The following is a 16,075-nucleotide window of genomic DNA, read 5'->3' as shown; positions in this document are numbered from 1 at the left end:
TGCCCCTCCAAAATAGAAAAAAAGTATTAGTAGGCAGTATAAATTAATATAAATCGACAGTATAGGGAATAACTTGCTGATTGCTGGGTGTTCAATCACCAAAACCCTGACCAATCATGAGAACAAAGAACTAGAGCACAAAAGATTGGCCTTTGCCACCCCATATTGAATGTAGCAGAGCTGTACATGCTTGGTCTCTGCTCCATTCATTGTCAATGGGACTAACAAAAAAAAAGCTGTGTACAGCTCTTAACTCTCACCAGTAATGGTCGACCTTTAATACCTTCACTCCATGCAAGACAGGGATTTGCATTCTCAGGATTATTGAGGGTTACAGTGGTCAGACCCCCAATGATCAGTAAAATATCCACCATCCTATGAATAGGGTATAACTTGTTTTTTTTGGGGGAATAACCGTTTAATACAAGCCATGTGAATACCACCTTAACACACCTCAACGTACGTTTCGCCAAGTGGCTTAGTCAAACGATACACCCTCTTTCAACTCAAAACCTAAAAAGTACATGGAAATGAGTTTAATGCCTCTAAATAATAATATATTTTTTAATCCTCAAATTTAAAGGATAAGATGATCAGAAACAACCAAACTTCAATCAAAGATTTCATCCTACTGGGATTTTCCGGAGCTCCTGTTTTCCAGCAGTTACTCTTTGCTCTGTTCCTGCTCATCTATATTACCACCATTATGGGTAACATATCTATAATCTTGGCCTACAGGCTTACTTCATCTCTTCACAGCCCAATGTACTTTTTTCTGGCCAATTTATCCTTCCTGGAGATCTGTTACATTTCTACCACCGTGCCCAAAATGCTATCAAACTTCCTGTCAACCCATAAAACTATCTCGTTCTTGGGATGTGTCATACAGATGTACTGTTTTTTGCTCCTGGGTGGAACCGAGTGCTACCTGCTAGCCGTGATGGCGTATGATCGGTATAACGCCATATGTCACCCTCTGCTATATGGCACCAATATGAATAAAAGAACATGCATTCAGCTTTTAGCCATCTCATGGGTCGGTGGCGCTATAAACTCCCTAATACACACAATTCTGACTTTTCGCTTGCCTTTCTGTAGAGATAATCGGATTAATCATTTTTTCTGTGACATTCCCCCTGTAATGCAGTTGGCCTGCACATCAACCACAAAAAATCAAATTGTCCTCTTCGTGGCCTGCGGTTGTGTCATTGTCAGTTCCTTCATATTGACCATCATCTCCTACACACACATCATCACAACGGTCTTCAATATCAAGTCAACATCGGGGAGGAAGAAAGCATTCTCTACCTGCAGCTCTCACCTCATAGTCGTCACTTTGTTTTATGGTTCTGCTATTTTTATGTATTTTAGGCCCAAGTCCAGTTACTCGATGAATCAAGACAGAGTGATATCTGCTTTATATGCCTTTGTCGCACCATTGCTTAATCCATTCATCTACAGCCTGAGGAACGGTGACGTGAAGGCCGCTGTTAGGAAGATAGTGTGTCTTGTCATACTTCAGAGATATTAAGGGGAAGTTCAGCATTAGGGAAAAAGATCTGCTGGATTTTTAGAAAGAACACCACACTTGTCCATGAGCAGTGTCTGGAATTACAGCTTAAGACCCATTTACTTAAAGGGAACCTGTCACCTGAACTTGATGGCTCCTTTTTTAGGTCATATGGGCAGTGTTTTCGGGTCTTTTATTAACCCCTTTTTTCCTGCTGGCCGCACGCTGGTCGCGAAATTGACTTGACGTTGATTCGCTTTCCTCCCTAGTTAAAGCGTGCGCAAAGCAATCTTGCCTTGCGCACGCGCAGTATGCTTTGCCCAACTGCGGGCAAAGCCGAAAACCATTAGTGCGCATGCGCCGGCGCACTATGTACCGGAACACAGCGAAATACTTCCGGGACATAGCATCACCCCACTTCTGCTGCCAGCTTCCTGCAGCGGGACCCTGCCTCCTGTGACCCCATTCCTCTGCCGTCGCCCTCCCGGATAGCTATATTCTGATTATAAGACACACACCAATTTTCCTCCCAATTCCCGCTGCCTTAACTATAAGCTACCATAAAATCGGACTATAAGACACATCACCATTCTATTTTTTAAAAATTGTTTTTTTCCTATTTTCTATTTGGGGTGCATCTTATAGTCCACAAAAAAATGTGGTCGTTTTTATTGTGAAAAAGCACCAAAAAATAAAAGAAACTATATAAATGTGGTATCGCTGTAATAGTAGTGAGCGGAAGAGTAAAGCTGCCTTTTCACTCTTACCCCACTGTGATTCGCTGTGCCTAAACCACGTCTACAGTAGAGTCAACATGTTTTGCATTTCTGTAGAAATGATAGCCTGCTTACTTTACGGGTGCGAGTCTCCAGAAGCATGAGGTGGGCACAAGGTATGTACACTACAGTGTACGGGCACTACAATGTACTGGATGCTACAATGCAAGATTTTCAATTTTGTCTCTGCTACATCCATTGCTGTTTTTTTCTGGAAAACACCCATGTAGTCAAAATCATCACTATAACTGTAGATAAATTCCCAGAGGGGTGTAATTTCCAAAATGGGGTCACTTGTGGAGGGATTCTGCTCTTCTTTCACTTAGAGGATTTGTATATGGAGTTTGTTTTGTGTCTTGTCCCCACCTCTGCGCAGGGAGAGTCTCGAACCATCTCCGCTGCGGTCTCCCATTCCTCTCCAGCCGCAGTGGAACCTGCTCAGCGGAGATGTCGGTCCCAGTGGCTGATACTGGGTGACTGGTTACTACTATTCTTTCAGGCTCTGCCTTTGTAGCCAGCGCTGATCAGCAGCGAACAGATCTTTCTGGGGCTAAGTCCTGCTTTTCCCATACTGGGCATGCCCACGGATGTCCTCCCATTGGAGGTCGGGGGCACAGGCGCAGGTCCTGAAGTGGTTCCTATTGGACCACTAGTAAGGTCCTTGAGTGCTAAAACTATAAAAGGTTCGCATGGTCGTGCGGCCATGTGAACCTTTTATAGTTTTAGCACTCAAGGTATCAAACCTATATTATGGGCTCAGCGCCAGTGTGGTCATGGTTGTATGTGGTCAGGGTTTGGCTGAAATAAGCCCCTATAATACTGGCACCTCTGGTGAGGAGTTTTTGTGTATGTGGATTCAGGGCTGGCGTATAGCCATTAGAATTCCAGCTCCACCTGAGAGGAGTTGCTTGTGTCCTATTCTGACTGCATGACCACTGTTGGCTCTATTAGGTAGCTGTGATCTCCTGTGAGGTTAACAGGGCCCAGCATTCTCTTTTCGTAGTGAATCTGTGAAGTAACAGAGTTCGCTTATACTGCCACATAGTACTGCCTGTTACTAGCAGCAGGCTTGTCTCCTGCACGGTGGACCCCAGGTTGCGAACGTACCTACTGTCTCATATATATATATATTCGGTGCGTTCCGCCAACCCTAACAGAATACTAGCGCCAGGGTCTGGCTAGTAAATGGCGGACAAACAGCAATCCTTGTGGTACATCCAGCAGCTGGAGGGTAGGTTGGCAGCTCTCAAGCGCACAACCTCAGCTGTGGATGTTACCACAGTTACTGTTCAGGCTGCTAGCGTGGCTGCAGCAACCTTGTCCACTGCCACCCCTGTTCCGACTCTGTCTCGCCTCCCGCTGCCAGAAAAATTTTCTGGTGATAGTAAATCTTGTAGGGGTTTCGTGAGCCAGGGCTCTATACACCTCGAGCTCCTGGCCGCACGTTTCCCCACAGAGCTGGCAAAGGCGGGATTTATTGTGTCTCTCCTGTCAGACAGGGCGTTGGAATGGGCTACGCCGCTGTGGGAGCGTGGCGATCATGTGGTGCAGAGTGCTCCGCTGTTAATGAGCACACTGAAACAGGTCTTTTTAGGGCCTCGAGTCACCCATGATACGGCACTCCAACTGTTGGCATTGACTCAGGGCTCGTCCTTGGTCAGCCATTTTGCCGTCCACTTCTGCATCCTAGCATCTGAGCTGGAGTGGTCGGATAAAGCCCTTATCCCTATATTTTGGAGGGGGCTGGCTGACCACGTGAAGGACGCTCTGGCCTCTAGGGAGATTCCGCCACACTGGAGGAGTTAATAGCAGTGTCAACTCGTATTAACCTTCATTTTCACGAGTAGAGGTTAGAAAGGGTCCAGTGTAGGCAGAGGTTTCAGCTGGCTCTCATCTTCGCCAAACCTCTGGAATCTCCGGTCCTGGTCCCTGAGTCACATGAGGCCATGGAAGTGTCACGAGCGGGATCTAAGTCCCGGACCGCTCGTGCACTCAAGGTCTGCCATGTTTGCCAGCAGTCAGGACATCTTGCCACCAGATGATCCCAGCGGTCGAGGAAATGTCAGCGTCTAGTGGTAGTAGGTGGAGGTACACTAGACACGGAGACGTTTGCCTCAAAATTGTCCTTTGAGGGGAAAATTACAATAGGCTCATTCACTCACTCGGTAGCTCTGCGTGGATTCTGGGGCGGAGGGCAATTTTATGTCTCCTGTCTTCGCCCAACATCACGCAATGCCCCTGGTAATGCTAGTGTAGCGCCCCCACTGCCGCAGGGCCGAGGGGTACCCGGTACCGGGCCCCTGAGTCTCTGTTCTGGGGTTGTCACGGTGGCTAGGCCCGGTCCGTGACCCTGCTGAGGGGCATACAGTGAATAATGGATGTGAATGGTAGTGGTGGTGCGGTGTAGTGCCGGTCGCAGTAAATGACGAGGACACCAGGTTGCAGTCTCTTTACCTCTTTACTGAAGGTCTCTGGGTCCTCAGTCCGGAGTCCGGTTCACCAGGCTGCGCAAGTCCGGCCGGTCCAATGGCACCTCCAGAGTTCTCTTTGCAGGTGGAAATCTGTGCCTTCCTGCTAGCGCTATGTGTTGCGGTCCTTCCCTGCTGTGCTTACGGAAAGTCCCCACAACTGTTGTGTCCGTTTCTTAAGTTCCCTCACAACTCGATTAGATGATGTTCTGCTAATCCTCCGTCCCTCCCTGATGTTGCGGTTAGGACGGCACCCGTATGAGGGGTAGGCTCGGAGCTCTTCCGGGACCCTAGAGTCGCCCCTCTCCACAAGTTGCCCCCCAAGACTGCATAGGTGATTTAGATGAGACAGCCCGTCTTTGACTGACTGTCCTGCCGTTGGTTTGAAGTATTGCCTGAAGCTGAATATAGTAATACTTCCTCGGCGTTCCGGCCGCCGGTTGTGCGCCTCAGTAGGATGTTGCCTCGGTCTTACAGCACGACTCCTACTGGTATTCTCCTCCTTGCTTTGATCTCGTTTCTCACTCAGCACAATATATCTCGCTTCTATTCCTTTCTTAGGGCACCGCCGCTATGCTGAGCAGGCACGGTCCCGTGACGTTCCTTCTTGTAGCCAGGCCTCTGTCAGGGTCCCAAACCTGACAGAGACCCTACCGAATCTTCCCCCACAACACCCTCTGCCACCAGGTGTTGTCTGGTCCAACCCAGTCAGCTTTCTGAACTAACTTCCTGCCTGACCCCCAGTTTACCCACAGTGGTGAGGAGTGGCCTAATAAATAGCACCCTTAGCTCCCCCTGGAGGCCCGACTGTGAAATGTATTGGTGTCTGTGATACCTGGTCAGATGAACTCCTTCAGTGCCATCAGACGTACCATAGCTCCCCTTAGTGGCGGAGCCACAGTACTGCAACGACCAGGACTCTGGGGCGCTGCACTCCCCCCCGGTTAAATCCAGTACTCCGGGACTGGGAAGAAAACAACAATACAGGTTAGCAAAAGACATACAATTTTTGTGAGTGCAATAACAATAAGCATACTTAAACAAGGCTTCCCTTTATGGGAGGTGAGGACTCTTGAATGTTACAAAACATGGTTAAATATTATAGCAACATGCTATAGATAACTTTTCTTACCCAACCGGGTATTCTACTAACTGCAAAATTTCAAACATTAATTCAACATTGCCTTTAAGGATGTACACTCTAAATCCACTAAAGACCTTCTTATAACACATTATAAGGCTTTAGAAACTGTGCTACATTCTCCTACTTTACATCTGCAGGACCGCCTGTCCTAACGGCTCCAGACCTACTGCCTCTCCTTTCTTTACAGGACCGCTCCTTTCAGCCCGAGCCTTCTGTCCTTCCAACACTATACACAGTATAGAACAGGTTTTTCCCTCGGTTTGAGAGCACTGAGCCATCTCTATATGGCTCCTAAGAGGACTCGCCAACTATCCCCGCCTGGATTCACTTTCTGTCCTCATCCTTCCATCAACATTATCAAACACTTTTCGGACATTGGTCTACCACTTCCACAGTTATCTCTCACACTTCCACCAATGTTTAGTCTATGCGCTGACATCCTTCCATACCTGCCACTGACAATACCATTGTGTTCACATGTATGATGGTACTTAACATAGTCAGGGGCAGTGTCCTCTATTTACCACAGTAAATACTTTGCGCTAAATTAGTAGGTCTGAAACAACGCAGAGGATCCCACCCCTGAACCTAATGATTGCACCCTTTAGTGTTTTTGTTTTGTTTTAATGCGAGACATTCACATTTATTTGTTGTTTTGGACTACTAACTGGCAGACACTCATTACAATCGGACTCCGTTGACCAGACCACTGCTGCCCATGTACCCCTGGAACCAATTATAAAGTGCCTACAGCCAGCCCATTTTAGTATGTTAGGCCTTCGAAGCCTGTCTGCGGTCCCTCCTTCCACTAGGCCTCCACTGACCTGACCACTGCTGCCCGTGTACCCCTGGAACCAATTCACATTTAACTAGTCAGTTACATTAACGTTTTCATATCAACATTATTACTTTCTTTCAAGGCATCATTATCACTTTACTGTTTTAAGGCAGTATTACTCATAAGTACACAGATGAACATCCCCTTTAAGAGGGGACCAAGTCTTCATGAGGTAGCGCAGCTTCTTCAGCTACCAGTCCATACTTAGCAAGGGCTCCGGTGCGGTATCTTCGCAAAGAGTCCTTCTTTAAGTAAAACCAGTAGGGAGCACCTTTAAGAAGGTGCAAACTATTTACAAGCAGTTTGTATCATGCACTGTTCATGATTGCGGCAGTTCTTGGTAACGGAACAAAAAGGTAGAAAAACAAACAAAAAGCAGAAACAATAGGGATCCCGGGTCAACAAAGGGATCCCTTTTAGAGTTAACCCTGGACGGGTTTAGCAGCAACATAACAGAGAAACAGTTAACTATATACATATTCAAGGTTTTAGGATCTTACTCTTGTGGTGCAGAAGGTGGTTTTCGGTTCCCGACCGACGCAGCACCTGTGCTGGTTGTTGGTCTCTCAGATGCCATCAGGTCAGCCGGTGTCTGAATTTGGAGGCTAATCCTGCTTGCAAGTTCAGCAGCCGCTACAAGGCGTACAGTGGTGACAGTAACAAGATCTGGCAAATCTGGATCAATCATGATCGGGGCAACAGGTGACGCTCCCTCAGGCTCACACCGGTGGACGTTCCGAGCGCACCATCCTTGTGCGTTCCGGTGGCGAGTGTAGGTCACCTGATCCCCCCTTTGCAATGGGTCACCATCCCGACTGCAGCAGGGAGTTTTTACATTGTAACTAGTAACAAAGACATCAGTTGGTAGCCCCGGTTCCTGTATGGAGCCCCATCCCCTCTTCGGGTGGTAGACCAGCACGGTTCCCCGCTTTACCACGTCTTTCCTACCGTGCGCAGACTTCCTACGTTGTGTATCATGTTGTTCGGTCTCGTCTCGATCTTTCCAGTGTTGTATTAGACATTGCTTGTACTGTTCCCAGGTAAGTACCGCAAGGGTGAGGTTCTCCCCCGGAGCTCCATACGGCTCGTTCCAGGGGGTGTCCCACCGGAGGATCACCCCGTCCGGGCCTACATCTATGGGTTCCCCCATCTTGATCGGTAGTGGAGGTAACAGCTTCCCCATCGCGTCGGGGGTGAGGACTACCCGCTCCAGTGAGAAGAAACGGTTATTGTTGCTGGGGTGAGGAGCGGTCACAGGAGCGGGATCGGTCAGGGAAGCCGGATCGGTCGGGAGAGTAGGGGTGCCGTCCATACCTGCGCCTGATGCGATTCCACCGATGTCGCTGCGGTCCGTTGACGAGGACGCTGGAATCGGCTACAACCCGAACCGCGGCTCTTCCGGAGTCACCTCTTGATGCGGCTCCGCCCTCCATGGTTCCGTGGCTGGGATAGGTAGGCTCGGCTCCTCCACTGGCGGTTCCAAGGAGTTCAGGTCCTTCACCGGCGGTGGACGCGAGTCCGTCTCTGATGGGTAGGGGCAGTCCGGGATCACCTCGCTGTTGCTCGGGCACTTGCTGCTCCTCGTCGCTGTCGGGCATTCGGCGGCAACGCATGCACCTGGCTCCGCCATTTCTCCGAGGTCGGGCTCCTTCTTCACCTCGTTCCCACCCTTGCAAGTCAGGGGGCGGTTCTCCTCGGCTGCTGGGTAGGTCGTCCTCTCGCAGGAGGAGTCGGAGGGGGCGGTCGCTACTTCTGGCACCGCTTTGGTAGTCTCCTCCCATGGCATGCCCTTCTTCTTCCTCCGCGCTCCCTGGGACGCTGCAATGGCGGCGACTTTTGGCGGGAACTTTTGGCGGTAAATGGCGCGGCACAGTCTTTACAATAAAGTACAGTCCAAGCACTATAAATCACAGTTCCAAGGCACACATGACCTGATTCTTCAGGCTTAAGTAGATCCTGTTCGTGACGCCAAGTTGTAGCGCCCCCACTGCCGCAGGGCCGAGGGGTACCCGGTACCGGGCCCCTGAGTCTCTGTTCTGGGGTTGTCACGGTGGCTAGGCCCGGTCCGTGACCCTGCTGAGGGGCGTACAGTGAATAATGGATGTGAATGGTAGTGGTGGTGCGGTGTAGTGCCGGTCGCAGTAAATGACGAGGACACCAGGTTGCAGTCTCTTTACCTCTTTACTGAAGGTCTCTGGGTCCTCAGTCCGGAGTCCGGTTCACCAGGCTGCGCAAGTCCGGCCGGTCCAATGGCACCTCCAGAGTTCTCTTTGCAGGTGGAAATCTGTGCCTTCCTGCTAGCGCTATGTGTTGCGGTCCTTCCCTGCTGTGCTTACGGAAAGTCCCCACAACTGTTGTGTCCGTTTCTTAAGTTCCCTCACAACTCGATTAGATGATGTTCTGCTAATCCTCCGTCCCTCCCTGATGTTGCGGTTAGGACGGCACCCGTATGACGGGTAGGCTCGGAGCTCTTCCGGGACCCTAGAGTCGCCCCTCTCCACAAGTTGCCCCCCAAGACTGCATAGGTGATTTAGATGAGACAGCCCGCCTTTGACTGATTGTCCTGCCGTTGGTTTGAAGTATTGCCTGAAGCTGAATAGAGTAATACTTCCTCGGCGTTCCGGCCGCCGGTTGTGCGCCTCAGTAGGATGTTGCCTCGGTCTTACAGCACAACTCCTACTGGTATTCTCCTCCTTGCTTTGATCTCGTTTCTCACTCAGCACAATATATCTCGCTTCTATTCCTTTCTTAGGGCACCGCCGCTATGCTGAGCAGGCACGGTCCCGTGACGTTCCTTCTTGTAGCCAGGCCTCTGTCAGGGTCCCAAACCTGACAGAGACCCTACCGAATCTTCCCCCACAACACCCTCTGCCACCAGGTGTTGTCTGGTCCAACCCAGTCAGCTTTCTGAACTAACTTCCTGCCTGACCCCCAGTTTACCCACAGTGGTGAGGAGTGGTGTCATGATTCTCAATGGCGAGAGAACATAGCCCAGCATATATGAGAACTAGCTCTTGGAAGATGGAAACTATACTGACCATGAACTAAACCTGCCGCACAACTAGAAGTGGCCGGGTAGCATGCCTACGTTTTTTTATCCCTAGATGCCCAGCGCCAGCCGGAGAACTACCTAATCCTAGCAGAGGAAAAGACAGTCCTGGCTCACCTCTAGAGAAATTTTCCCAAAAGGCAGACAGAGGCCCCCACATATATTGGCGGTGATTTTAGATGAAATGACAAACGTAGTATGAAAATAGGTTTAGCAAAAATCGAGGTCCGCTTTCTAGATAGCAAGAAGACAGAAAGGGCACTTTCATGGTCAGCAGAAAACTCTATCAAAACACCATCCAGAAATTACTTTAAGACTCTAGCATTAACTCATAACACCAGAGTGGCAATTTCCGCTCACAAGAGCTTTCCAGACACAGTAACGAAACAGCAGCTGTGAACAGGAACAAAATGCAAAAACACACAAGGACAAAAGTCCAACTTAGCTGGGAGTTGTCTAGTAGCAGGAACATGCACAGAAAGGCTTCTGATTACATTGTTGACCGGCATGAAACTGACAGAGGAGCAAGGTTATATAGCGACTCCCACATCCTGATAGGAGCAGGTGAACAGAGGGGATGATGCACACAAGTACAATTCCACAAGTGGCCACCGGGGGAGCCCAGAATCCAACTTCACAACAGTACCCCCCCCTCAAGGAGGGGGCACCGAACCCTCACCAGAACCACCAGGGCGATCAGGATGAGCCCTATGAAAGGCACGGACAAGATCGGAGGCATGAACATCAGAGGCAGTGACCCAAGAATTATCCTCCTGACCGTATCCCTTCCATTTGACCAGATACTGGAGTTTCCGTCTGGAAACACGAGAGTCCAAGATCTTTTCCACAACGTACTCCAACTCACCCTCAACCAACACCGGAGCAGGAGGCTCAACGGAAGGCACAGCCGGTACCTCATACCTGCGCAACAATGATCGATGAAAAACATTATGAATCGAAAAGGATGCAGGGAGGTCCAAACGGAAGGACACAGGGTTAAGAATCTCCAATATCTTGTACGGGCCGATGAACCGAGGCTTAAACTTAGGAGAAGAAACCCTCATAGGGACAAAACGAGAAGACAACCACACCAAATCCCCAACACAAAGCCGAGGACCAACACGACGACGGCGGTTGGCAAAAAGCTGAGTCTTCTCCTGGGACAACTTCAAATTGTCCACCACCTGCCCCCAAATCTGATGCAACCTCTCCACCACAGCATCCACTCCAGGACAATCCGAAGATTCCACTTGACCGGAGGAAAATCGAGGATGAAACCCCGAATTACAGAAAAACGGGGACACCAAGGTGGCAGAGCTGGCCCGATTATTGAGGGCGAACTCCGCCAAAGGCAAAAAAGCAACCCAATCATCCTGATCCGCAGACACAAAACACCTCAAATATGTCTCCAAGGTCTGATTAGTCCGCTCGGTCTGGCCATTAGTCTGAGGATGGAAAGCAGACGAAAAAGACAAATCTATGCCCATCCTAGCACAGAATGCCCGCCAAAATCTAGACACGAATTGGGTCCCTCTGTCAGAAACGATATTCTCCGGAATACCATGCAAACGAACAATATTTTGAAAAAACAGAGGAACCAACTCGGAAGAAGAAGGCAACTTAGGCAAGGGAACCAGATGGACCATCTTAGAGAAACGGTCACACACCACCCAGATGACAGACATCTTATGAGAAACAGGCAGATCCGAAATAAAATCCATCGAGATGTGCGTCCAAGGCCTCTTCGGGATAGGCAAGGGCAACAACAATCCACTAGCCCGAGAACAACAAGGCTTGGCCCGAGCACAAACGTCACAAGACTGCACAAAGCCTCGCACATCTCGTGACAGGGAAGGCCACCAGAAGGACCTTGCCACCAAATCCCTGGTACCAAAGATTCCAGGATGACCTGCCAACGCAGAAGAATGAACCTCAGAGATGACTCTACTGGTCCAATCATCAGGAACAAACAGTCTACCAGGTGGGCAACGATCAGGTCTATCCGCCTGAAACTCCTGCAAGGCCCGCCGCAGGTCTGGAGAAACGGCAGACAATATCACTCCATCTTTAAGGATACCTGTGGGCTCAGAATTACCAGGGGAGTCAGGCTCAAAACTCCTAGAAAGGGCATCCGCCTTAACATTCTTAGAACCCGGTAGGTAAGACACCACAAAATTAAACCGAGAGAAAAACAACGACCAGCGCGCCTGTCTAGGATTCAGGCGCCTGGCAGACTCAAGGTAAATTAAATTTTTGTGGTCAGTCAATACCACCACCTGATGTCTGGCCCCCTCAAGCCAGTGACGCCACTCCTCAAAAGCCCACTTCATGGCCAAAAGCTCCCGATTCCCAATATCATAATTCCGCTCGGCGGGCGAAAATTTACGGGAAAAAAAAGCACAAGTTCTCATCACGGAGCAGTCGGAACTTCTCTGCGACAACACCGCCCCAGCTCCGATTTCAGAAGCGTCGACCTCAACCTGAAAAGGAAGAGCAACATCAGGCTGACGCAACACTGGGGCGGAAGAAAAGCGGCGCTTGAGCTCCCGAAAGGCCTCCACAGCATCAGGGGACCAATCAGCAACATCAGCACCCTTCTTAGTCAAATCAGTCAATGGTTTTACAACATCAGAAAAACCAGCAATAAATCGACGATAAAAGATAGCAAAGCCCAAAAATTTCTGAAGACTCTTAAGAGAAGAGGGTTGCGTCCAATCACCAATAGCCTGAACCTTGACAGGATCCATCTCGATGGAAGAGGGGGAAAAAATGTATCCCAAGAAGGAAATCTTTTGAACCCCAAAAACACACTTAGAACCCTTCACACACAAGGAATTAGACCGCAAAACCTGAAAAACCCTCCTGACCTGCTGGACATGAGAGTCCCAGTCATCCGAAAAAATCAGAATATCATCCAGATACACAATCATAAATTTATCCAAATAATCGCGGAAAATGTCATGCATAAAGGACTGGAAGACTGAAGGGGCATTTGAAAGACCAAAAGGCATCACCAAATACTCAAAATGGCCCTCGGGCGTATTAAATGCGGTTTTCCACTCATCCCCCTGCTTGATTCGCACCAAATTATACGCCCCACGGAGATCAATCTTAGAGAACCACTTGGCCCCCTTTATACGAGCAAACAAATCAGTAAGCAGTGGTAACGGATATTGATATTTAACCGTGATTTTATTCAAAAGTCGATAATCAATACACGGCCTCAAAGAGCCGTCTTTCTTAGACACAAAGAAAAAACCGGCTCCTAAGGGAGATGACGAAGGACGAATATGTCCCTTTTCCAAGGACTCCTTTATATATTCTCGCATAGCCGCGTGTTCAGGCACAGACAGATTAAATAAACGACCCTTAGGGTATTTACTACCCGGAATCAAGTCTATGGCACAATCGCACTCCCGGTGCGGAGGTAGTGAACCAACCTTGGGTTCTTCAAAAACGTCACGAAAGTCAGACAAGAATTCAGGAATCTTAGAGGGAATAGATGATGAAATGGAAACCAAAGGTACGTCCCCATGAGTTCCTTTACATCCCCAGCTTAACACAGACATAGCTCTCCAGTCGAGGACTGGGTTATGAGATTGCAGCCATGGCAATCCCAGCACCAAAACATCATGTAGATTATACAGCACCAGAAAGCGAATAACCTCCTGGTGATCCGGATTAACACGCATAGTCACTTGTGTCCAGTATTGTGGTTTATTACTAGCCAATGGGGTGGAGTCAATCCCTTTCAGAGGTATCGGAGCCTCCAATGGCTCCAAATCATACCCACAGCGTTTGGCAAAGGACCAATCCATAAGACTCAAAGCAGCGCCAGAGTCGACATAGGCGTCCGCGGTAATAGATGACAAAGAACAAATCAGGGTCACAGATAGAATAAACTTAGACTGTAAAGTGCTAATTGAAACAGACTTGTCAGGCTTCTTAGTACGCTTAAAGCATGCTGACATAACATGAGTTGAATCACCACAATAGAAGCACAACCCATTTTTTCGTCTAAAATTCTGCCGCTCGCTTCTGGACAGAATTCTATCACATTGCATATTTTCTGGCGTTTTCTCAGTAGACACCGCCAAATGGTGCACAGGTTTGCGCTCCCGCAGACGCCTATCGATCTGAATAGCCATCGTCATGGACTCATTCAGACTCGCAGGCACAGGGAACCCCACCATAACATCCTTAATGGCATCAGAGAGACCTTCTCTGAAAATCGCCGCCAGGGCGCACTCATTCCACTGAGTAAGCACAGACCATTTGCGGAATTTTTGGCAGTATATTTCAGCTTCATCTTGCCCCTGAGACAAGGACATCAAGGCCTTTTCCGCCTGAAGCTCTAAATGAGGTTCCTCATAAAGCAACCCCAAGGCCAGAAAAAACGCATCCACATTGAGCAACGCAGGATCCCCTGGTGCCAATGCAAAAGCCCAGTCTTGAGGGTCGCCCCGGAGCAAGGAAATTACAATCCTGACCTGCTGTGCAGGGTCTCCGGCAGAGCGAGACTTCAGGGACAAAAACAATTTGCAATTATTTTTAAAATTTTGAAAGTGAGATCTATTCCCCGAGAAGAATTCAGGCAAAGGAATTCTAGGCTCAGACATAGGTGCATGAACAACAAAATCTTGCAAATTTTGTACCTTTGTGGCGAGATTATTCAAACCTGTAGCTACACTCTGAAGATCCATTTGAAACAGGTGAAAACAGAGCCATTCAAGGATTAGAAGGAGAGAAAGAGAGGAAGGCTGCAGTATAGGCAGACTAGCAAGTGATTCAATTAAGAGCACACTCAGAACTAGAGGGAAAAAAAAAAAAAAAAAATTGTAGCAGACTTCTTTTTTCTCTCCTTTCTCAGCCAGTAATTTAACCCTTTTTTTTTGGCCGGTCAAACTGTCATGATTCTCAATGGCGAGAGAACATAGCCCAGCATATATGAGAACTAGCTCTTGGAAGATGGAAACTATACTGACCATGAACTAAACCTGCCGCACAACTAGAAGTGGCCGGGTAGCATGCCTACGTTTTTTTATCCCTAGATGCCCAGCGCCAGCCGGAGAACTACCTAATCCTAGCAGAGGAAAAGACAGTCCTGGCTCACCTCTAGAGAAATTTTCCCAAAAGGCAGACAGAGGCCCCCACATATATTGGCGGTGATTTTAGATGAAATGACAAACGTAGTATGAAAATAGGTTTAGCAAAAATCGAGGTCCGCTTTCTAGATAGCAAGAAGACAGAAAGGGCACTTTCATGGTCAGCAGAAAACTCTATCAAAACACCATCCAGAAATTACTTTAAGACTCTAGCATTAACTCATAACACCAGAGTGGCAATTTCCGCTCACAAGAGCTTTCCAGACACAGTAACGAAACAGCAGCTGTGAACAGGAACAAAATGCAAAAACACACAAGGACAAAAGTCCAACTTAGCTGGCAGTTGTCTAGTAGCAGGAACATGCACAGAAAGGCTTCTGATTACATTGTTGACCGGCATGAAACTGACAGAGGAGCAAGGTTATATAGCGACTCCCACATCCTGATAGGAGCAGGTGAACAGAGGGGATGATGCACACAAGTACAATTCCACAAGTGGCCACCGGGGGAGCCCAGAATCCAACTTCACAACAGAGTGGCCTAATAAATAGCACCCTTAGCTCTCCCTGGAGGCCCGACTGTGAAATGTATTGGTGTCTGTGATACCTAGTCAGATGAACTCCTTCAGTGCCATCAGATGTACCATAGCTCCCCTTAGCGGCGGAGCCACAGTACTGCAACGACCAGGACTCTGGGGCGCTGCACTAGCTCAACCAGTAACCGTACGAGTGGTGAATGGGTCGACACTGCCCTCACAGATAACACACGAGACCATCCTTTTCACTCTGTCCATGTCACCATCTCATCAGGAGATTATATCTCTGCTCATCATTCTTGAGGGAACTGATGAGATCCTGTTAGGGATACCTTGCCTACGGTACCACTCTCCTCATATCGAGTGGTCCACAGGCAGAATTTTGGGATGGGTGAATCTTGTGGGGGTAGATGTCTGAGGGAGTGTGTTCAGGTTGCCACTACAGAGGTACCTGCAGATTTTTCTTCTCTCCCTAAGCGTTATTGGTCCTGTGCGGATGTGTTCTCCAAAAGGGCTGTGGAGACCCTTCCCCCTCACCGCCCCTATGACTGTCCTATTGACCTCTTGCCTGGTGCTGAGCCTCCCCGGGGTTGAGTCTATCCGTTATCTCTCCCGGAGATGGAGGCTATGTCACAGTACATCCAGGAAAA

General features: G+C 48.8%; 1 protein-coding gene across 1 annotated transcript; it reads left to right on the top strand.

Annotated features, from left to right (window-relative positions):
* Window positions 1-589: 589 nt before the first annotated feature.
* LOC143768853 (olfactory receptor 5V1-like) lies at window positions 590-1,619 on the top strand. The gene has a single exon (XM_077257476.1). It carries the CDS (start codon window positions 590-592, stop codon window positions 1,529-1,531), a length of 942 nt encoding a protein of 313 aa, XP_077113591.1. The 3' UTR covers window positions 1,532-1,619.
* Window positions 1,620-16,075: the final 14,456 nt, after the last annotated feature.

Source organism: Ranitomeya variabilis, chromosome 4, assembly GCF_051348905.1.
Source record: "Ranitomeya variabilis isolate aRanVar5 chromosome 4, aRanVar5.hap1, whole genome shotgun sequence".
In the NCBI taxonomy this organism is placed as follows: domain Eukaryota; kingdom Metazoa; phylum Chordata; class Amphibia; order Anura; family Dendrobatidae; genus Ranitomeya; species Ranitomeya variabilis.
Note: the sequence above shows the minus strand (reverse complement) of the source record. Positions and strands in the feature narration are given on the sequence as shown.

Coding starts and splice junctions, on each gene's coding strand:
- LOC143768853 (XM_077257476.1), top strand. CDS start 590: ATGATCAGAAACAACCAAACTTCAATCAAAGATTTCATCCTACTGGGA.